This window comes from Lissotriton vulgaris, chromosome 1_1 (genome assembly GCF_964263255.1).
Source record: "Lissotriton vulgaris chromosome 1_1, aLisVul1.2, whole genome shotgun sequence".
Taxonomy (NCBI): domain Eukaryota; kingdom Metazoa; phylum Chordata; class Amphibia; order Caudata; family Salamandridae; genus Lissotriton; species Lissotriton vulgaris.
The window spans coordinates 528,709,541-528,734,347 of NC_141685.1; the positions used below are offsets into that span (position 1 = coordinate 528,709,541).

The following is a 24,807-nucleotide window of genomic DNA, read 5'->3' on the forward strand; positions in this document are numbered from 1 at the left end:
CACCCACAAAACGCCTTCTATCGGCCTAATCACAAACAACCTCATGACAGAGACTCACCAAATTCTCGATTGACACTTCAAACTGTTTAATTTCACGAAGAGTTTCATTGTCTCTTTTTACTTCATTTACATACTGAGCCAAATCCTGCAAAACAAGAAGCCATGTGTCAGTAAGAACAAGCAAATTGATCCATCATTTTATTTAAGATGTGCTGCTTTTTACCGGAACACACCTTCAGAGGCATGGATTTTCCGTAGACATACTTCGAGCTCACACTGCCAGCCTAAATCTTGGTTGAATCTTCATGATAAATGATTCAGTCTCACACTTTGTAAGGTGCATTCCAGAAAGGTAATATTTGCTGACATCTGTATAACACCCTTTTCTTCATTTATTGACTTGTGAAAGACCCAAGGGTTTCTTGAAAGTAAAGTCTTGGTTGCCATCTGTGAGCTCACAGGTGATATGGCAAGGTCTCTACTTTAGAGCAAAATTATGCAGGGTCATATATGATTATATAGAATTCAAAAGAAGGGTTCTACATGCACACAATTACACACATTTAAATCAAAGCCAACACATCCAGGACATTCATCCTTCACTGTCCTTTTTATATTCAGGACAAACTATGGTTATCCCTGGTTAATACATGGTCAGCCATGCATGATCCTGGTGTAACCATATGTGGTTAAGGCATTTAAGCAGGTTGTTGGCAGGCCCTTCTCCAGTCCTCAACTAGCTTTGGGATGAAGGCTGCTCTGTTGTCAGTATCTGAGAGGTTTGTGGACAGTGACATCAGTGGAACACACACAGTGTGAGTTCACATTAGGCAAACTGCATTGGCTGGCTTGAGACATGTCATGAGATATAGGCATTAGTAACTAATGCATAATAATGCATTTTCTTTTACCGACCACGTGGTAACATCTTGCTTTAACAGCGATTAGTATTAGGCAAATCGGTGGTGCACTTTTTATTGCCTATGAACGATAAAAGTCTCATCCCAATGCAATACGAAACTGTGCCCTGTAGATTGCTTAACGTTTATGCAGCAGGCATTAATACAGCACTGATTGGTACTTATGTTTATCTTGCTGTAAGAATAGCACATATTTAAATGAGGGTACACCTAAAATCTGAGGGCCACATAGGGAGGGGATAGGCTTCCATGGCTGTATAGATTTCCTAATTTCAAATGAATCACAACTCCCTCTCAATGGCTACTATAGGGGGAATTACAAGGTCTATACATTGTCTGCAATCCTTCTGCTGCTATAAGCCTACAGCAGGGGTCTTCAAACTGTGGGGCGTGACCCCCAGGGGGGGGCGTGGAGTGATGTGAAGGGGGTCGCACATTCACAGTCAGACTTCTGCCCTGGCCTACAGGGCTTCAGCTTCCCTCCTCCCCCTTCCTGTGTCTCAGCACGGGCTGCTGCAGTGCAGCTCGCGATGATGGGGGCTCGGCGGGGCAGTGGCTGGAATCTTATCTCCGGCAGGCCCGAGTTTTTCACAGGTCTTTAAAGACCATTTGCATATTTACATGCCTTTGTTAACTAGTTACCCAGGCTTAGTTTTTGTTATGGTTCCAGTACCCCCTGGGCTGCCACTCTGTCTCTTCCTTACATTTGTATTTTTACACTTACTGCTGTAGGTTGAGAACGCATTTAATGAAAAGAAATATAAAGTTGGGTTGCGTAAAGAAAAATGCCTGCTGTGTGTTGTTTAAAGAGCCTGCAGAGACCTGCTCTTGACACTAAATAGTTATAAATAAAAAAGTATATATTGATTAGTTATGTGACTTTTCTGTCTTTGTTCTCTTTAATATTCAGTCATGGATCATTGAGGCAGTCCTAGAACACAATTGAAAGTGACACAAATAAAAGTGCTTTCTATTTATATTTGCTTTCTAAGTATTCACAGATAAGTGCTAAAAATACAGCTTTAGGTGACTGCTTATTTTGGGCCATCGAAATAATGAGCTGGTAACCCTGATCATAAGACTGGAAGTTTGTTGCAGGATCCGCACATTATTTATTTCCTCCACCCTCGATCCCTGATTAATGCCATTATAGCAATAGTTTAACTTATTTCTAAAATCCTACGCTTCAAGTTTCTGTGAATGCACCCTGCATTCAGACAACGCACTCCTCTTTCTCACCTTCACTTTCACACTCACCCTGCACTCACAGCGATCACAATGCACTCACACTGATCACCATGCACTCACAGCGATCGCCATGCACTCACAGCGATCACAATGCACTCACAGTGATCACAATGCACTCACACTGATCGCAATGCACTCACATGGATCACAATGCACTCACACTGATCACCATGCACTCACAACATTATCCCGCTCACCCTGCATTCACAGTGATCACAATGCACTCACACTGATCACAATGCACTCACATCATTTACACGCTCACCCTCACTCACACTGATCACCATGCACTCACACCATTCGCCCGCTCACCCTGCACTCATAGAGATCACAATGCACTCACACTGATCACAATGCACTCACACTGATCCCCATCACTAACATGCATTAATTCGTCCCACTCTGCACTTACAGCCGAACGTGTGGAGTGGGAGGCCCTTCACAAAGGTTGACTAGACATCTTTATGATGTTAATTGCTGTATTTTGGTTATAAACTGGTACTGATGTGGTGAAATCTTTCCTCAGTGTTACTGTGTTTAAAACATTTCAAAATAATAAAGCAATGCTATCCCAAAATACGTGGCATCACAGAACATTATTTACATTTTCTACACACACAATTTAGTCAAGCCTGTCGCATGATTTGGTCCTCATCTGCCTCATAATTCCAGTAGCCCTGCCTACAGGTTTAGACATTTTGGGGGTCCTTACGCCTGAAAATGTTGACAGGGGGGTCTCGGCATCAAAATGTTTGAAGACCTCTGGCCTACAGTAACAGATTGTTCACAGGACAGAAAGTCTCCAGCCAGTCTAGTTGCACGTTCTTCCTTTTTTTCTTAGCAACGTTTCCATATTAAAAATTCCTTTCTCTAAATGCTCAAGAGAAATTGTAATTTTCCCCAATTATTTAATCACTCATACAGACTTCAATTGGGTGTAAGTGCATAAAGGTATGGCAAATGTTTCTGAATGCTGACACCCTTACGTCTTTGTAGGAATTCACAACATTTATAGTATTTTCTTCTTAGTATTGCTTCAACGGGAATACCCATAATCTGCTCGTCATACACATAAGATTGCAGAAAATTCACTCGCCCACACGATTGTCTGTAGTTGTTCTTTGCCCAATCATAACATTCTGTGTGTCCCGATACTATAAATCAAGAACTGTGTTTTCCAGTCGCTGGTAACACCTTCAGAACATGCAATTTTGAGTTGCGTCAATCTGCTACTGAATGACTGTCAATAATCCCTGTCTGATGCACACCTAGAGATGAGGAAAATTAGACCTAAAGTACCAAGGCTTTGGATTATACTGGAGTTCAGGGTGCATAAACACCAGAGTCACCATTACAAGAGTATCCCCCTCCCTTTTTAAATGATTGTTGAAGTCACTGTGATAATTCATACAGGACAACGTCCAACTATCTTCCAAGAAGGCATCATTCAAGGCGCACGCAGTAGGGTGACCACTTTCCTTCGGGCCATTATGGACACTGTTTCCAATCCTGGACTTTTGATAACCTAATGCTTTCTGTATGCTGAAGTAATAAGTCGCTTCCATTGAACTAATTAGACTAACACCCTTGAAAACAATTATGTCCTAGGAGGAAAGTTCAGGACTGGAATAGCCTTCATAATGGCCCAGAATGAGGTGGTCCCCCCAGGACACATGAACCTGTTTGCTGGTGCAGAGAATGCACAGTTGTGCAGGTTGCTGTATAAAAATGCAGCTGATGTTACTTTTATGCATTTAGCCCTTAAATAATACCGAGGAGCCCCTTGTCTTTTGAGAATCGCCTCCTAAGATGTCTCCTTCGAAGAGGACAGAAGGCTCTGGCATCAACAGAGACACTGAAGAACCCTTCTCTCTTTTCCAAGCATATATTATGTAGGGCTTGACTCCTCTGGCTACGGCCCTAGTCCCCTTCTTTAGCTACTCCCATGGGACTGTAGCAATATTGTGTCCCGGAGCACCTCATGACTCTTGGTAATCAGACCTCTGTAAGAGTGCGCCAACACTCAACACAAACGTGCAACCTCATAAAATACTTTAGTTATGCAATGCACGTATACTTTCTTTTGCCTGTCTCTTGTATTTTCTTTAATGGTGCCTAGATTAATCATGAAATAAAGCTGTCCATACTGCATTTTTACAACTTCTAAAAAATTGTTAAAACAATCCCCGGGAAATAGGGGCAAGTCAAACATGCCAACATTTACTGGGTGAATTGTGCAACAAATCACAATACATGTAAAATTACCTGCTTAAAACACTGATTCTATATGCAAGTTCTCATTTCCAGCGAGAGCTCAGAAAAAGGGGTGGATATTGGTATTTACAATACATTATATAACATAATCTTTATCTGTCCTCCACTCGCAATCAGGGGCTGTATTTCTTACCTATCAAGTGACCTCTGAATAGATTTTCAATATTCTATATTTTAAATCGTGCTTTAAGACTGTGCTTACTGCCAAGTGAACCAGGTTAGTAATTACATGTTCTGACGTCAGAATGTCACCTACCTTCATTGCATCCAGAGCTAGTTTCAGATTTGCTTTCTGTGTTGAATCACCGGTGTGCTTTACAAGTTCCTATTAACAGAAACAGTTATTTCATTAGAATGTTTACAAAGCGGATACAGCCATAGTAAACATGTTCTGCTGTAAATAAAGATCACGCGCGGGTGTGCCAAACAAGCTACGTATGGGTGCCGGTTTCTGATTTAAAAAAATACATGTCAAACCAAGATGACACTCTGCAGCCCTCGGAAGGCACCTAAATGAGGCAATGTCTGCGCCGCCTTGGCCTGGAAATCATGTGCGATGGAAGAGGAACGTCACTTGTGATCTCTGGAGGCAGAGATAGAACCGGCAGCATCTCGTTTACAGGAACGCCAGTGTCATCAGATAGCAGAACAAACAGGCCTTTCCAATCAGTCAGCATCGCATAATCAATGGGCTGAGCCGGAGCACAATGAAACAGACAGGCAAAATAATGATATCAGCATTATTATAGCAAGTGTCACTTTAGCAATTACTTTGGAAGTACGGAAGCTGACAGGGGTCACTGTCTTCGCCCATCTTGTGAGTATCTCTATAGATTTTTTTGCACAGGATGTCATTGACTAATTGTCGCAATTATTTTCGCATTTGCTACAGCATCATTTTGCACTGTAGGGGCATGGGGTTTGCTGTTTTGCACTATGTGTGTTTACTTGTTTCCGGTGTATTATCATGGCTTTATTGTTTGTTTTTTTCGTTCTATTCTCATTCTGGGGCTGTATGATGGAAAATGCCCAGGGCTTAACAGGCATGTGGGCCAGCTTTGTGCGCCCCTGGGGCACTTTTAATATTACAGTAAGAGTCACAGGCGTTTGTGCTGCCTTTTCTGTAATACAGATAGCACCAAAGGGTGATCGCTCATCTGCATGGTGGCATGGCCATATGAAAATGAGGGAATCCCTTTGCCTCTGCGCCTGTGTCGTATTATGACGTGGGCGCAGAGGCAAAGAAGCTGTCAGGACGCGCACTAACAGTGCGCCACCTAAAAAGCCTTTTAAAAGCGGCGCTCGGCGCAAACAAAGAGAGCGCGCAGTATTCTATCATTTGTCCCCAGGTGCGCATGCTGATGCTGCATGACTTTCCATTAAGGGATCTTGAACAGTTACTATAGTTCAAAATGTATAAGTGGAAAACGAGAAAATGTTCAGCCGAACAATAGAAGACTTTTTCAGCAGATGGATCATGGGGCTAAGTGGCACTGCAATGTCACCATGCCTCGGTTTTACACCACTTATGAATGACAAACTTCCTTATGCAGACCAGGTTAATACTGTGACTTTGGCCGCTTTCTTCATCCTTAAGATGATTAAGAAAATTCTCCCTTTTATACCAGGCCATCTCTTTAAAACGGTAGTCACATTCCCTGCTTTTGAAGATCGGCTAATGCATGGGTACTCACAAACTTTCTCTCAGGGGCCAAATTTACAGTGTGGTTTGTGTCAGAGGGCCGCACGGGTGGGGGAGGGGGCGGGGCTAGAGCAACAAAAAAAACTGTGACCATGAGGTTGAACACAGGTCCCTGCACCGGACGCCTTCGTCCACTGAGCTACCATACCCGGTATATGTATGTATATGGAAGGGGGAGTGAGGGTGAGGGAAGGAGAGTGAGGGTGAGGGAGGGAAGGATAGGGAAGGAGATGGAAGGAGAGGGAAGGAGAGGGAAGGAGGGAGAGGGAGGGAGGGGGAGGGAGAAGGAAGGTGAGGGAGGGAGGGAGAGGGAAGGAGAGGGAAGGAGAGGGAGAGGGAGTGAGACAGTCAGAGTGAGTGAGACAGAGGGAGACTGGGAGGGAGAGAGGGAGATAGAGGGAGGTATATATATATATATATATGCCTCCCTCCCTCCCTCTATCTCCCTCTCTCCCTCCCAGTCTCCCTCTGTCTCGCTCACTCTGACTGTCTCACTCCCTCTCCCTCTCTCCTTCCCTCTCCTTCCCTCTCCCTCTCTCCCTCACCTTCCTTCTGCCTCCCCCTCCCTCCCTCTCCCTCCTTCCCTCTCCTTTCCTCTCCTTCCATCTCCTTCCCTATCCTTCCCTCCCTCACCCTCACTCTCCTTCCCTCACCCTCACTCCCCTTCCCCCTCTTCCTCCCTCACTCCCCTTCCCCCTCTCCCTCCCTCACTCTCCTTCCCACTCTCCTTCCCTCACTCCCCTTCCCTCACTCCCCTTCCCTCCCATCACTCCCTCCATCCCGTCACTCCCTTCCCTTCCTTCACTTTCTTTCCTCACTCACCCCCTTTCCTCACTCACTCCCCTTCTCCCCCTCACTCCCCTTCCCTCACTCCCCTTCCCTCACTACTCTCCTCACTCCCCTTCCCTACTTCCCTTCTCACTCCCCTTCCCTCACTCCCCTTCTCACTCCCCTCTTCACTCCCCTTCCCTCACTCCCCTTCCCTCACTCCCCTTCCTCACTCCCCTTCCTCACTCCCCTTCCTCACTCCTTCACTCACCTTCCCTCCCTCACTCCCCTTCCCCCACTCCCCTTCCCTCACTCCCCTTCCCTCACTCCCTCCCTCCCCTCACTCCCCTTCCCTCACTCCCTCACTCACTCTCCTCACTCCCCTTCCCATCACTCCCTCCCTCCCATCGCTCCCTTCCCTTCCCTCTCTTCCCTTCCCTCACTCCCCTTCCCTCACTCCCCTTCCCTCACTCCCCTTCCCTCACTCCCTCCCTTCCCTCACTCCCTTCCCTCCCCTCACTCCCCTTCCCTCACTCCCCTTCCCTCACCCCCCCCCTCCCATCACTCCCTCCCTCCCTCCCGTCACTCCCTTCCCTTCCCTCACTCCCTTCCCTCACTCCCTTCCCTTCCCTCACTCCGTCTCCCTCCCTCTGTCACCCTCCTCCCTCTGTCTGTCTCCCTTTCTCTGTCTCCATGTCTCGGTCTCCCTTTCCCTCTCTCTCCCTCTGTCTCTGTCCCTCTACCGCCCTCTGTCATCTCACCCTGCCTGTGTGTCACCGGGCTGAGACAGCTTCCCCAGCCAGCTTCCCCAGCGCGCACAGACACACAGCCCTACTTGAGCAGTTCACAAGTCTTTAAAAAGACCATTTGCATGTGAATGGGGCTTTGTTCACCTTTTAGCGCCCCTGCAGCCCCACTCTGGCCTCCTGCAATGAATCGCTCGCAGCACAGAGCAGCAGAGTCTCTCCGAGTGTCTCTGCAACCGGCAGTGTTTGCAAACACTCTTGGAATTATTTTATTTTAAACACGGGTGCAATGTATCATGGTCCGGGGGCCGCCATGGAAGACTTGCTGGGCTGCTGCCGGCCCGCGGGCCGTACTATGAGTACCCGTGGGCTAATGCAATAGAATGTATCTAAATGCTCATCAGCAGGTTCTTAATAAGTTGCAAACTTTGCAGAATAGAAGGTACCCCCGCGTCTAGGGGTGAGGTGTCTTTAGTGGCATTTCGGGCACGAGCTAGGAATGGTGCCCACTGTAACGGGAGAAGGATGGGAGGGGTCGCCTGGAAATGCGATATACAGGGGCAGGCATCTAGGGGCGTACCTGAGGTGCGCAGGCGGCCTCTCGAGGGAAGAGATAAAAGCCCTGAACATGAGGAAGAAGCCCTCTTTGTTCTCTCGCCCGTGTGCCCAGCAGGACGCAGCCTGAAGCGAGGTGCGACGGGGGCCGGGCGAGGGGGCCTCACAGCGTAGGAGAGGAGCAGGCAGTACCAGGTTAATATATCTGGCCTTTTAGTAGTTAATACGTTAATACAGCATAACATCTAGATCATTTTTAGTTGTGGACACCGCGATGGCGGTGGGGCGGTGATCAATTAAAAAGGAAATGAATAGAGGCAGTGGGGGAGCCCCTTTCAGTTGCCCCGTATTAGAGATTGGTGCTCATTGTTCCGCATGTATGCGCTGTTAGCAGATTGACTTGCACCTCCCGGGGGTGTGGCTGTTAGCCCACATTCCTATGTTTTGAAGATTGGCTAATGCAATAGGAGGTATCTAAATGCTCATCAGCAGGTTCTTAATAAGTTGCAAACTTTGCAGAATGCTGCAGCCCAGGTGCTGTGTAAAATTCCTATATTTCAGTCTGTCTCAAACCATATCAAGAAACTCCATTGGCTCCCTGTTGGACAAAGGGTCATTTCCAAAGCTTTGTGCACTGTGTTTAAAGCACTGCATGGTCTAGGACCTGACTTCTTGAGGAGGAGCTTCACCTGTCAAACTGCTGCCAATACTCGGATCCAGATATGCGAATTGGGGGGGTAGAAGTTTTGTGCTTGGAGCATCCAAAGCTGGAATGCTCTTCCTTTACACATATCTTGGCTTTCAGGAAAGTGTTGAATACATGGCTTTTCTCAGTAGGTTAATCTTTTTTCTTGGGGTAATTTTTCACTATCTCAGCTAGAGCCAAGACATCTTCTGGGTGATCGAGCACTCTACAAGAATACTTAACATGAACTCATAATGTAAGAAGATGGCAAGGCTGAGAATAATGAGGTTGAAATTTCCATGCATCCAACGGACATTAAAAGCGCTTTGGACATGTGCTATAAACTATCACAGAGAGCAGGTGGAAGGATGCATACTCCCTAGGCCAGTATTTACAAACTGAGTGGGTCGCAAGCCAATTTGTGGTGGGTCGAGAAAGTCTAAATAAATAAATAAAGATCCATTTGAATTCTGTATTTATCTTCACAAATTTGCTGTGCTTCAATGACATAGGTCAAATGTGAGGCTATTTCTCCTGACAAATTGCTGCCAGTTTTTTTAGCATGGGTATTGGTGTTTACAAACCTCTCTCACTTTACAGACAGAGAAAGAAAAGTAAAGTGAATTATGTGACAATCTTTAATGGGTACAGAGAGTGTAAAAGGAAGGTGGTAGGATTTTTTTTTCCTAACACATAACAAATTATAAAAACCAGCACAGAAAATTGTAAACATTTAGCAGTAGGAAAGCAAAAATGAAGCACATTTTTTTGTAATTCTGAAGTGTGATGGAAACAAACATTTTAATAGAGTCAAAATAAATCAAGACATTTTTTCTTGTTGATGCACAAATGATTTCCACACATTATCATATGTGTGAAGTATAGTTTTAGCAGTAAAACTGTGAAAACAGTAAAAATGTGTTTCTGTAAATGTAGTGCCCATTTCAATGGGAAATGTGCTGTCTGACAGTGCGCTACCACATTATGCTTTCGTTTCATTAATGACTCGCCCACCTCATGTCCATTAAAGCTAGGTGGCTTAGGAAAGTTTGCCATCCTAAAATGTGGGACATTGTTCTAATATGTTTAGTAAGCAACAAGACCAATTCAGCACTTTATTTCACACTTCTGTGTTTCTAGCTGCTCTAAATAACAGGGTTTAACCCATTAAGTGCTGAGGCTTTCCCCTCCCTGTGCTATGCCATTTTTCTTTACATATGGGGCAGTTTGTGCTTAAGTATTTCTAGCCCTGGGCAAAGTTTGCGAAGTGACGAAAAAACTCAGCTACGCTACGTAGGGTTCCGCATACGGTGGAGTGTGTTAGGTCACGCCATTCACGCTGTCTTTTAGCACCGGGTGTTTGCCCTGCGCTGGAAAATCACCGCAAGTGCACCATGAGCAGCTCAAGTAAATTTTCTACACAAGCGGCAGCTTCTTCAAAATGAGTGGATGGTTTCACAACGTGAGCGGTGGTGAACATCCATGACGGCTTGTTGAGAAATCTCACTGGGAAGTGGTCTAGCATTGGATTTTCCACACTCACCAACTTAACCTTCACGAAACAGAATTTTTCGGAACACCGCGGAAAGCTCAGCAAAAATAGCAGAGTGTTCCGCCCAGGCCGACATTTTTCCCCAAAAGATACACTGTCCTACCAGGCCACTTAGTGTTCTTTTTTCACACATACTGGGCATTCAAAAGTTACTCAGCATTTCAGGAGGGAGCTGACAAAATTGCTGAAATGCAGCAAATATTTTACCATTTTCGAAAAGATAGAGGGAAACAGTGCTGTGTGAAGAAAAGGGTGTAATTTCCCTAAAAATGGCATCAACAAAAGGCTAGTTGTGCTAAGATTGCTTCCTTCCCCTATGTCAAGAACTATCAAAGTTGTAAAAAAATAAATTATGTTTTTCACTGCGCTTTTTGCTATTTTGTAGGGGATGAATGCAAAAAGCTGTACATGTATTAAAAGTAGACAAAATATTTAATTTACAGAGGGTTTATTGTAGATCATTCAATGTTTTTCTAAAGCAACTAATCATTGCAATAAAAAATTAGTCATACTAATAACCAATATTCCTAAACTCAGATTCTTGGGCTCATTTAAAAATGAATTTATTAGATTGTATCTTATGCATTGATGTACTATCAGTACACCAAAGAAAATTAATGTAAATTGCAGGTCGGTTTGTGGCTCAGGGTACGCTATCCAGAGCCATCAGAGTCATCAACCGAGAGGGTGAAAGAGCTAATAGTAAATCCCTATTGCGCCCCTAGATAACTTTCTGAAATTCGTCCACTAGAGTCAAGTGCACCTTCTACACCCCCTTGAGAAGGCGGCAGATTTAAGGTAAATCAATCAATCTGCAACCCAAGAGAAGCAGAAAAACTGTGTGGGGTTTTGAGATAGGGGGCAGCCTGATACCAGTATTTCCCATTGTTGACCCCATACTACAAATGGCAGATGATCAGTGTGCTTTTTGCCCCCTCCTCTCACCAAATGAGTTAAAGTCCCCAATCTGCCCCGCGGAGGGCAGAAAGGCTGTGTGTGCTTTAGTGGAGGAGGGTGCAGCATGATGCAAGATGTGCCAACCTCCACCCCATTATTTATGTTTTTTTAATCTATCCCTGGTCTCTAGTGTGCTTTCTGCATCCCCTGGGAGAGCAAACTGGGGATAAATCCCCCCTACCAGCTTTATGAAGGAGCAGTAAGTGTGTTTTGGGGGTGAGCTGTGCAGCCCAGTGCCATATAGGCCACCCTCACCCCAATATTTTTCTTTAAAAAAACTATTTCTAGAAGGGTTAAATCCCTCTATTTTGCCACGCTCTGAAGGAAATACTCAAGCAGGTATCCACTAGTGAGAGGTAATGTTGGAAACAGGAAGGACTTCCATTTTCCACAGTACCTCTTCTGTGCAGATCAGTGACCTTTGCCTCCAAGCATTGACCAAGCTGACTGCTTTCACCAGCGTGCCACTAAAATTAAAGAAATACATGTTGTGTGCTCTAAAGGAAGCTCTTCTCGTGAAGCAAGAGGTGAGGGTATGAAAAGAGAATCCCTCTAGTTTGACCACCAGAAACATTTTCTGCCCCTGCTGTCAAGATGTGACAGTCACACTCCCCATGCTACAGAAGTAGATTAGAGAATGTGAAAGCCATGTCACCCACATGTAAGTGGTTAATAAGTTGGAGTCACAATGTTGTGCCCCAAATATTGACCTACAACAATATTGAACTCACAACATAGAATCCTTTATATAGTTAAGAATAGTAAATCTAAACTTCACTATATAATTCTACCATGTTAATATGGTGGTAGTCGATATTCTGAAGTGGATGTTCTTACAGGATGATATTGTTGACTTCGACATTGTGACATAATAATTTTATTATTAATTGCTGGCCCCCTACTAACCAACTTTAGAAGAATGGAGGTTTGAATCGGCCCTGCAGACATTTCACATTTGAATTATGAGGCTGTTTCCTTGTCAGTGTTACAACTTACATTTTGGGATTTTCTACCCACTGGTGCACTCACAAATATGGCTGAGATACCCGCCACCCCCTCTCAACACAATCCCCAAGGATGGGAAACCGGAAACAGTTCTGAAGTCTTTGGAAGACGGGAGGGAGTAACCCTCCCGGCCGTATTTATTAAAATATGAAACAAAATTAAAACATTAAATAAACAGTTTCATATTATGTACAATTTCATTACCACATTGCGATGTTTGGCTAACCTTAACAGATTCTCTAATACAAAGGTTCTCCTAGCCGAACTAACATCCTACAAAACATTTACTTGAAATTTTGAAATTGTACATCCTAACGTTTAAGGGCCAACGGCAAGGTCGTAACCGGTGTCAAGATCCCTAACCCAGAAATTTCGCCCTCACTTGTGAGGAGCGGCCCAGAGGCGTACCTCAAGTGCAATTACCAATTTCCCTTGACTTGACGGGGGCCCCAATAAAACTCGACGCCACTTAGAGGTCGTACGAGGACTCGTGTGAGGTATCTAGAAGGTAGCGTAGACCCCCCCCCAAACCCCACACAACTTACCACATCTGCCGTCGCAGACGTCCTGGCCCCGGGAAATTCCCCAGGAGGGGGCTGTAACCCCTCCTACCCAGGAAGGGGCCTTGACCGCCTTTCCTTTTCTTTCGGCGACCCATCCTTAGAAGGGACCGCCTCCCCGTTGAGGGGCCAATGGCCACCTCCCCCGAGCGCTCCCATCCGTGCTGGGTGACGCCCACTCATAGGGATCTTCCAATTAGTGCTCACCGATCATGACCTTACCGCCCGACCAAAATAAATACGACAATGCTAACTAAATAACTAAACTAAAAAAGACAGTAGCAACTACAAGTTTATTAAAGCATGCTTATCAATGAACACTAAAGCAGAATTTCTTTATTTGCGAAACGTAACACACATCGACCATTCTTTATTACATAATCAAAATCATCACGATAAAACCACAACCTGTAAACGAAAATCAGAGTTATCCATCAACTTTATTCAAAAACCACTTGCTGTCCTCAGGGGCTGGTGGGTGGGTCAAAATTGGCTCTTCGTTCCGTCTCGAGCTCACGTGCAGCGAGGAGGTGCAGCTTCAGAGCACAGGAACAAGAGGATGCCTTCGGATCTTGCTTCTCCTTTTATCCGTCTTCAGGGCGGGCGTAAACCCGCCCCTGCCTGCCTCTAGGGCGTGGCCAGCCGCGTCAGTGTCTAGGCCAACCCACTCTAGGGCGGGAAAAGGCGCGCCCCGGCTACGCCGCTTCGGGCATACCAGCCGAGACTCGCCTCCCGCCCAAGATGGCTTCCCGGGGGGATCGTGGTACTCTGCCATACGTTCGGGGGGACCGAGTGGTCGCCCCTTTCCATATGGCTGAGATACCCGCCACCCCCTCTCAACACAATCCCCAAGGATGGGAAACCGGAAACAGTTCTGAAGTCTTTGGAAGACGGGAGGGAGTAACCCTCCCGGCCGTATTTATTAAAATATGAAACAAAATTAAAACATTAAATAAACAGTTTCATATTATGTACAATTTCATTACCACATTGCGATGTTTGACTAACCTTAACAGATTCTCTAATACAAAGGTTCTCCTAGCCGAACTAACATCCTACAAAACATTTACTTGAAATTTTGAAATTGTACATCCTAACGTTTAAGGGCCAACGGCAAGGTCGTAGCCGGTGTCAAGATCCCTAACCCAGAAATATCGCCCTCACTTGTGAGGAGCGGCCCAGAGGCGTACCTCAAGTGCAATTACCAATTTCCCTTGACTTGACGGGGGCCCCAATAAAACTCGACGCCACTTAGAGGTCGTACGAAGACTCGTGTGAGGTATCTAGAAGGTAGCGTAGACCCCCCCCCAAACCCCACACAACTTACCACATCTGCCGTCGCAGACGTCCTGGCCCCGGGAAATTCCCCAGGAGGGGGCTGTAACCCCTCCTACCCAGGAAGGAGCCTTGACCGCCTTTCCTTTTCTTTCGGCGACCCATCCTTAGAAGGGACCGCCTCCCCGTTGAGGGGCCAATGGCCACCTCCCCCGAGCGCTCCCATCCGTGCTGGGTGACGCCCACTCATAGGGATCTTCCAATTAGTGCTCACCGATCATGACCTTACCGCCACAGGCCGGATAGTTGACCGGCTATCCGGACCCCCCACAACACTCCTACCTAAAGGTCATGGTGTAACGCTTTTAGCCATGCTACGAAGTCTCCTATGAGTAACTCATTCCCCACCCGAGACAAATGCACTCCATCCCCCAAATACATACCATCATCATTAATACACCCGTGTGGAATAGAATGCAGTGCCTTGGAACGGAACAACCTACTCACTTTGTTATTAAGCTTCCTCACAGAATGATTTAAAGCAGGAACCGAAATAGCCCCCCGCCACACTTTTCGTGGGATCATATGGGACCATGCAATTGTGCACCCTGGAACTCTCCTCGCTAACCAACTTACAGTGGAAAGCATCGCCTCAAGAAGAAGTCGTCTACCAGTGGTGACCAAATCATTACCCCCAAGATGTACTATGACTACAGACGGCGGTGACCTCGTCCGCCCTAGCAAACCCTCAAAAAATGATTGGAACTGGTCAATACAGAGACCGCCTCTTCCGTAGAAGGACACACTGTACCCGTATTCCCCAGCTACGTGAATCATATCACCTGCCTTGAATACGTCCGCGGCACGTCTCACGTATGAGTTGCCCACGACCCACACCTCCTTTTTCACAGCCGGTGATGTCTGACCGCTGGCCCGTGTTGGGTCGACTGCAAAGTCCGCCCCGCCTCGTAGGCTTGCGCAACTGAAAACCAAACAAAAACAAGAAGCGTGAGTACATTGCTACAGCTTCACAACATGTGCAACCGCACATACCTTTTATAACAATTGGAGGACCAACGCCCCACCCGTTTGACTTGTTCAACATCCAGACCCCTGGCTGTAGCTTCTGTAGCAGCCCCTATCCGAAAGGAATGGGTCCCAAACTCGCCCGGGTTCAAGCCCGCAGCGGCAATCGACATCGCAAGCACCCGCTGAAACTGAAACTTTGTCAGTGGGGTGGCGTCAGCGTGTCTCAACAAGGTCCCCCCCCATGATGCCACCCTTCGTGCTAAATAATCTTCTAGACACCTTACCGGGCACATGGAGGACCCGGGAATCCTGCGTATGATTACGCAGTCGCCCATCCCACTTTGATCGGTCTTGGACCTGACAAATGAGACCGTCATCGTCTCCCCTCTGATCTGGACGTGCTCCTGGCACAATCCTCCTGTCACATCCTGCTTGTTCCTCGCCACTAGTTCGCTTAACCGCATAGCCCCATGGAATGCCAGCGTAAAAGTGGCTCGGAATAACACTGTCTCAAACTGAGATGAACACGTAGCAGGGAGTCTGGATAGCAACTGGGCCAGCCTATCTAAACCTATCGGGCGCCTTTCATCTACTCTGCGACCCTCAAGGCGTTGCCACCCTCGTAGCGCTTTCTGTACAACGAAAGACGCTGTCGGGTCAAGGATCCCGTGGGCCCTAGCAACAAAGGAAATGGCAGCCCGATGCCTCTGAGCCGTGGCCACCGATTTCCCGACCCGATGTAAGGACATCAGAAAATTCACCACCCACTCTTCCTGGCCCCAAAGCTCCTCTCTATCAGTCCCCAAAAAGGCCAAATAGGACCGGAACGCCCCTTCATATGCCTTCCTCGTCCTGGGTGCTAAACTCTCTCCCACGAGGTTACGAAGTTCGGGGCACTGAGAGACCAGAGAGCTTCGGGAAAGGGTGCCGGCTCCGGGTCCGCTGTGGGAAGAAAACCCCAGAAAGCCTGCATACGAAAACGAGACAGTGCATCAGCTGCCTGGTTCATTACCCCTGGGACATGTCTTGCTTTGAATAACACATTCAATTGCATACACAGTAAAACAATTTCTTTGAGTAGTCTCAAAATCCATTTGCATCGTGCTGCCTGGCTATTGATACACTCGACCACGGTCATATTGTCAGACCAGAATACCACAGAGTGATCCATGAACCCTTCGGGCCAAGTTCTCAGGGCCACTAAAATGGGGAAAAGTTCCAGGAAAGCAATGTTACTTGTCAGCCCACTGTCATGCCACCATGTCGGCCACTTTTGTGCAGACCATCTTGTGCCGAAGATGGCACCAAAACCTATACTCCCTGCCGAATCCGTCCACAGCCCCAGCTCATCAGAGGACACGGCTGGTTTGTTCCAGACGACTCGACCATTGAAATCCGCCAGGAATGCCAACCAAATGCGCATGTCCTGGCGGACCTCAGCCGAGAGCCTCGTGCGATGATGGCCCTCCTTCAGGCCGACCATGGTTTGAGCAATCGAACGAGAAAAGGGGCGGGCCATTGGTATAACCCTCAGGGCAAAATTCAACTGGCCAACTAGCTGCTGTAACTGATGCAGCTTGACCTTGGATCCATTTATACATATTTGCAGGGATGTCCTGAACTTTGATATTTTTTCGGCAGGTAAACGAAAACACCCTTCCTCGGAATCCAACTCGATCCCCAGAAATTCGAGGCAAGTGGAAGGCCCCACAGTCTTACCTGGTGCCAATGGCACGCCAAACTGATTCATTAAAACACAAAATTGAGCCAAAGCCTGCCCACATTCCGGATCCCCGGCCGCCCCTAGGAACAAAAAATCATCAAGGTAATGCATCACATTTTGGAAACCCGTCTTCCTTGTGAAGACCCATTGTAGAAAAGTACTGAATTTTTCGAAATAGGCACAAGATATAGAGCACCCAATCGGCATACACCTATCCATGTAATAATGACCCTGAAACATGAAACCTAGGAGACGCTGATCGTCTGGATGTACCGGGAGCAACCGGAACGCTGACTCGATATCAGATTTTGCCATCAGCGCCCCGGGCCCCAGGCGATTCAAAATGGCTACGGCCTCATCGAAGGATGCGTACCGCACCGAACACACTTCCTGGTCTATCGCTTCGTTTACGGAAAGACCACGTGGGGCTGATAAATTGTGTATCAGCCGAAACTCACCCGGGTCCTTCTTTGGGACCACACCTAAGGGGGAACAAACAAAGTTAGGAACCGGTGGTACACTAAACGGACCGGCGACTCGACCTCGAGTCACCTCTTTCCTGATCTTATCCTGTACCACGGTCGTATGCTGAAAGACCGATAGCTGATTTCTACATTTCACTGCACCTTGAAAGTCCCCCACTGGGATGCGGAAACCATAAGAAAACCCGTTCCGCAACACCCCAGCAGAAGTCCGATCCGGGTATTCACTGAGCCAAGGAATCATCGCCAAGGTATCAATCGGGGTAGGCAAAGGCGCCCCTCGGACTATATTAGACCTGTTTGGCGCCTCCTCTACCCCCGTTATCACCCGTTTTGGCTCTGCACGTGGACTCAGGATGGGATGATTGCCCACACCCACTACATTCGTGCCTAAATTTGCACGATCCCTGGGGCCTGGTACATTTTCCCCTGTTGAAGTTCCAACAAACCCCCCTTTTTCCTGTATTTCCGGCAGGCCTCGAGTAATTGTCGGTACCTGTACCTGATCGAAAGGGCGTCCCCGCATACTGGCGGTAGGATTCGCCAATGTTACTTCCCACCAATGGCACTTTCAACATACCAGTCTCCTTCATTTTATCCCAAGACACAGAATCATAACAATCCCAAGTTAAGCTTTTATCATGTTCTTTAGCCTTTCTAAACAGATTATCATAGCAGAACCAATGGTTACCCTCATGTGACACCGAGTACCCCATGATTCGAGACTGATATATCGGCAATTCGTGCAGCAGATCGGGCCTTCGTTCCCCCAAGATCGATGTAAAGACCCCCTACGCTTTTCCCCAATTGCCAATATTTTCGTTCACCTTAAAGGCGGCCATTTTTGCGCGCCAAACACTCGGATGCATGAGATCCTTCTGGCCCTTAACATGCTCCATTTCATAGTGATCAGTAAGCAACGAGAAAATGTTTACATATTCTCCCGCCCATATCTTCTCTTTAATAGCCAAGGGAACGTGCTGACCCACCCTCTCCCTACGAGAAGGTGCTGACTCATCCCTTGCAATCGGCAATGGCCGCTTACCTGAACCGGACGGCGTCTCTGCGACCGAACCTGTCCCCTGTGGCTTCTCTACTACCGCAGCCGGTGTGGATACCTTCGCTGCTTCCCGTGACTCACGCAGTTGCTTCATCAGCACCTGCGCGTCGACAGCCGTGGCGCCCTCACTATCTTTACCCAACCACGCTGCTAGTTGTGCTGCCAGCTCAGGCGGCATATCGTCCCCGGACACGGGGGTGACCACAACGGGAATCGGATTCCCTCCCTCCGGCACGGGGGCGGGTGCCTCTAGCGGGGCACTAGGGCCCGGGATGTCTTCCACAGCTCTCCCTCTCCTGGGCCTCTTGTTTTTCCCTCCCGGGGCTGCTCCCGCCAAAGGACGTTTCGGTCCACCGTCCTCGTTTTCATCCATTCGCCTTTTTAACTCAGTCATCTCTTTCATAAGAACGCGCAGCATCTGGTCAGTAGTCATGCGCTTTCCCGCCTTCTTCGGCATTCTCCAACAGAGTATCTGGAAAACAAACAAGAAAGATTACAACGCTCAAAATTGGCTCTTCGTTCCGTCTCGAGCTCACGTGCAGCGAGGAGGTGCAGCTTCAGAGCACAGGAACAAGAGGATGCCTTCGGATCTTGCTTCTCCTTTTATCCTTCTTCAGGGCGGGCGTAAACCCGCCCCTGCCTGCCCCTAGGGCGTGGCCAGCCGCGTCAGTGTCTAGGCCAACCCACTCTAGGGCGGGAAAAGGCGCGCCCCGGCTACGCCGCTTCGGGCATACCAGCCGAGACTCGCCTCCCGCCCAAGATGGCTTCCCGGGGGGATCGTGGTACTCTGCCATACGTTCGGGGGGACCGAGTGGTCGCCCCTTTCCAAGCGTCCTTTTAATAATGAGAATATTGTGGAGCCATGATATCAGAGTGCGTATGACAGAGGAAGAATAAAAGAGAATCGTGCAAGACTGTAACACATGACAATATGGCATTTTTAACTTTGCAATATATGGCAGGTTGGCTTCATTGGTAGACCACACATATGCTAATATTGGCCTTCTGCTGACCGTGAGCAGGAGCGGGAGAAAAGCCAGGCACTGACCTGTTGTAAAAACCTGGAATGATTATTACTGCCGAGATATCAACTACCAAAGGTAAGGCGCTGCAGTGTAATCAGGCCAGTGTTTGAGTTTTAAACGCAAGACTTGGGTCCTGCTACAATCTTAAGATGTGTGTCTTCGCTTAACGATATTAAAAAAGTGAATACATCAATAAAGTGCAAAGGGCAGGACAAGCAACATCATGTACTTTGTGATCCCCAGGAAATCACAGGAAGTTATGTCAAATACCCTTACATCCTCCACAATTACGACTTCACAAGATGCAGCATTACACAATCTTTCATTCTTAAGATACGGTCATTCTTCTTACTGGTTTAATACAAATTCGAGGCCGTAGCATGTTAATAAATAATGGCTGCGGCAGGCACAAATCACCACGTTCAAAACTTAAAGCTAAAGACATGAGAAGAAGAACTGGTTTAATGCCAGGACTTCCAAAGCAGCCCACGGGGGCTGCAAGCAGCAACAGAGTTGCGGTGATTGCTATCCTTAGCCACCTTTAAATGATGGACACATTTTAATTAAAAGAGACTGACCTTTAGCAACAGGCTTCAAATGTAGCTACTCCTGCTTCACTGTAGCACTTCCCTCAGCCGAGAGTTACACATATTTCTCGTTTTTTAAAATCTTACAAATAGATCTGTGTGTAATTGACATGCTTATGGTGTAGCATAATTCAAACCCAGATATCCCATAGAGACATTTAAGAAAGAGGCAATGGGAGCATGGGAGTACTCCTGGGCACACACGTGGAAAAGACAAACATGGCTGCAAATGCAAAGGAACCCTGTGTGGTTGCACTTGGGGTGTGTCATGGTGGACTGAGCCCCTGTTTTTGTGTGCAAAGTGTCTAAAGTTCAAACATATAACTCAGATTTTCTTCGCCATCATTCATGCAAGTAAAACAGAACAAGGTGGAAACTGTGAGCGGAGATTGCCTCTCGCTAGGTTCTGCGCTGAGCCAGCGAAGCTCATCATGATGCAGCCAGTGGCATACCGTAGGACCCCTCAGCACAAGTGGTGCTGGGGGGACCCCAAGCTGCAGGGGCCCCTCAGCACAGTATCCTGACCTGTGAGTTCTTGATTAAGTCCTAAGGGGTGGCCATCCATCTGCCTTGCAGGGGGCCACCTCAAGTTTCCTTAGCGCAGCACCATGTGACTCTGGGCAATAGCTTGCTTAATCGTCCCGATGGCCCCCAGCGCCTGGAGACCCTTACGGGTGATTGTTCGCGCTTTACAAATGTGGATTATTATAATTATTACCCCACTGGACATAGCCCCTATTTTTATTTCTAAATCCAGCTTGCGCCTGAATCCGGGTTGGCACAGCAATGCGAATAACGCGCAGTGCAGATGTGGCAAGCCTCTTCAAGCTTCAGTTTGTTTGTAGACTTTAATGTCAATGATGTTACAGAAATGGCTAAAGAAGTTGAACATGGAGGTCGGAAGCAGTGCTGCAGAGCCAAAATCATGCCTCACAAAGAGGCAGTAGTTCTTCTTGAAATGGCATTTTACAAGCATCAGCATGGCTGGGAGTCGAACGCCGCCGTATATTTCTCAGCAGCACAACTAATGAGTCTCTTGGCACCGCCAGCAAATTAAATTTATAAGGCTTTCCTCCCTCATTATAGGAATAGCTGTGAAAGCCATGAGCTTTGAGGTTAATAAAAAGAAGTAGATCAAAATAAATATGGTTTTTATTATAATTTAGTGCAACAGGAAGGGGCCTTGGAGCATGATATAGTCTTGTTGAGCGAAGTCTAGTGGGAGTTGTGGTCTATGTTGCAAAACCACTAAAACTCCGCCAGCCAAGAAGGGCTGAATCCAAAATGTCTGAGCGGCTCGCCGGGCTCTGCGTGCGTGAGATAACACCGCCGGGTCACTTGCAAGGCAGCCGGGGCAGGCGCAAGGCGGCGGCCGCCACAGCTAACGAAAAGCTGATTCAAACAGACAATCTTGCTTACAGCTGCCTTAACAGTGAAGAACGCGCGTGCACGTTCACTACAGCAGGGTTGCTTCTCAGATTCATCAGGACTAACTCTGGCACTGGAAACAAGGTGATACATCTCTCCCGTCACCCTTTCATGGGCATTTAGGCTGAGAAATTAGAAATAACACTCGTGACCTTACCTTAAACCGTGGAGATAGAAATTCTGTGAATATCATTTGGAACCAAGAGGTCTAGAGAAGATGTCAAAATCTCAGCTATACTGTCAGAGTGAAAATGAAACTAGAGGGGCCGCTGGGCCTAATGGCTATGGGTCCCCTGGGTGGAATAAAACCAAGCACGTGTTCAGTAGACGGACATTCAGTCACTGGCACTCACTCTCTTGCGGTAGTATTGTTAGTGTGACACTGGAACTAAAGGGAACTCTGGCTTAATGGCTAGGGGCCGACTGAGTGAAATAAAAGCAAGGCACGTGCACAGCCTGCCTTTCAATCGGTCGTTGGCACTCTGCTGCAGAAGATTGGGGGCACACAGACAGTCGATGAGAAGGCTAAGTTCCATGATTCTGGACTTTGAGTAAACTCTTCTTTTAATACTTTGTGGGACCAATCGGAGTAATTAATCTAATTATTCATAGACCCCTAATGGCCGCATTTATAGCTGGGTGGTAATGGAACCCTGCCAAAAATCGTTGGGGTTCCCCATTACCCCCTTCTTGGCCCTTTACCACATACTGAAGTGAGGGAATCACTCAGTTTCATCATACACACAAAATCACTCAGTTTCTCATGTCAAAGCCTCAGCGAACTCTGCCATCTGAAACACCTTGTTGATGGGCAAGTGGCTGGAGGACATTGGAAGCTCTAGCCGTTAGTGCTGTTTCTACAAAAATATTGCTGGCATTTCAGCACAAGCACTTTCAGAGAAAACGTCACTTCCACTGCCCCAGCTGCTTGGCCTTCCATCAGCCAAACACTAAACAATGCCCTGAACCTGCAACAGACCATAACCACCCTATTAAAACTCAGCCCATCACCATGTCAGCTCCTCCACCTTTTATTCCAGTTCACGTGCACAGGTAAAATAACAACTGCAATAACAAGGTGATGGGTAGAATGCTTGAATTAATCTCAGGACACGTGCTATAGCGCAGGCCACATCCCAGTACATCTGGAGCAGGACTGTTCATCTTGGAGCAGGACCAATGCTGATGTGCATATGGCTATGTCTAATCTGAGGTGGCATGGTGGGCAAACAAATTATCAACTTGGATGCAGCCCCAAGCAATTACCAGACGCTGATATTAATTTGCAAAATCTACACATCACTTTTTTGTTTAGTTCAGAGCGATTCCCTAATTGCGATGGTTAAGCCAAATGTGGTCCATTGCTTACTGAGCCACAGGACCAAAACTGCATCCAACTGGTGAGCCCCACATAGGGCAAAATCAGTCTAATTTGCTTGTGTTCTTGTACCAAGAGCACACAGTTCAGCAGTTCAGCCTGGACTGTTCCTATTGGAAGAGGGCTAAGGTTGGTTTGCATTTGATTGGATCTAATCTTAGGTGGAATGGTTGGCAAAAAGCAATAAAGCAGGATTCAGCACTGAGCGATTGCTAGTAGCTAAGATTAATTCAAACATTTCCCCCATCACATCGCTTTACTTCAGGTAAATGAAAAAAGCAGCCATCAAGAACACAAACAACATTACTCCTTACAGCTCATCCACTTCCCACAGTAAGAATACTGGGGCAGATTTTGTCCGCTGCAATCCAAACACCAATTCCTCAAAAGTATACACACTGTACACAATGTATCTTATTTAATACTTACCATGCATTTGAATGCATTTTCTTTTAAGTTGACATATGCTGTAAAAAAATTTGTTTTACATAGCACACTTAGCTAAATTTAATATGTTGTTCATTGGAAAGTATTGAAGTACCTTATGAGAAATGTTAAACAAAAAAAGATTGAACAACTAACTGCTCCTTTAAATCTGGGTGAAATGGACTTGGTCCCTTTTCAATGTCTTAAAGTCCCGTTATTTAAACCTAACAAACCCACAGTTGTGCAGCATATGGCATTTGAGAAAGAGTCCTAGACTCGAAACGCGTCATGCCTACTAACCTTTTTTAATAAAGAAAAACCTTTTGAAGTACTGCTGGTGTGGTCTGGATTGCGTGACGATGGTGCACGTATTTTTGCAGGATTAAATGGAGGTGTCTGACACACCTCGAGACCAGACCCCTATCCGCAGGATGTGGCACTCTCCTTGTCAGGTTTTGTGACAGAAGCGAGAAGCTTGTTGTAAGGGTGCCCGCCGGCTGCGAAAGGCACTGGAACTAAGTCTGTGATGGAAGAGGCTACCATGCTAGGTGGCCCGCCCCAAACAAAGTGAATGGAGTTCAGCAGCAGCCAGGATATGCAGAGGGATTTCCCGAAGCACGGAGTACTGAAGGCAAAGCCTCGAGGGAATTGAAGCTGCACATGTGGTTGTGAAACTGTTACCTGCGCATCATGTCTGTGATACGGAACTACTCCTACAAAGCTTGAATGGCATGCAGTACACGATGCAACAGTAAGGTTTTACTTTTATCTACATTGAAAACCAGTTGAGAAAAAAACGGAACAGTCGTGGAGCACTATGGGACTTGAAGTCCATGATGTGAAAAAGCAGCAAATTAAACGGAGAATTGAGCAAAGCAACCTGCATTGTTTTACCACTTGGGGGTTACTAAACAACTCAAAATAAGAAAGGTACTTTACTTTGCTTCTAAGACTGCAAAAACAGCGTTACATCCACAAAGATTGAACAACTAACTGCTCCTTTAAATCTGGGTGAAATGGACTTGGTCCCTTTTCAATGTCTTAAAGTCCCGTTATTTAAACCTAACGAGCCCACAGTTGTGCAGCATATGGCATTTGAGAAAGAGTCCTAGACTCGAAACGCGTCATGCCTACTAACCTTTTTTAATAAAGAAAAGCCTTTTGAAGTACTGCTGGTGTGGCCTGGATTGCGTGACGATGGTGCACGTATTTTTGCAGGATATATATATATCCAACAAAGTTTGTCACATTTAGGAGCGCCACCTTGGAACTTTCTCCACACACATGAGGGAAACAGACATCTTTCGCCTGTCACTGCCATCAAATATATATATATATATATTCACTGAAAAAAACCATAGGTTTCACACCAGTTATAGTTAGGAATTAGCATTTAAAAAACCTATTAAATTCACTGAAAAA

At 46.7% G+C, this 24,807-nt stretch overlaps 1 protein-coding gene across 1 annotated transcript in view; it reads right to left on the reverse strand.

Annotated features, from left to right (window-relative positions):
- VAV3 (vav guanine nucleotide exchange factor 3) overlaps window positions 1-24,807 on the reverse strand; it is a 1,223,230-nt gene that overhangs the window by 557,974 nt on the left and 640,449 nt on the right. The window contains exons 11-12 of the mRNA XM_086953893.1: window positions 4,699-4,767; window positions 59-145 (exon numbers count right to left, since the gene is read on the reverse strand). Coding sequence (XP_086810019.1) covers window positions 59-145; window positions 4,699-4,767 — 156 coding nt within the window. The remainder of the gene's footprint in view (window positions 1-58; window positions 146-4,698; window positions 4,768-24,807) is intronic.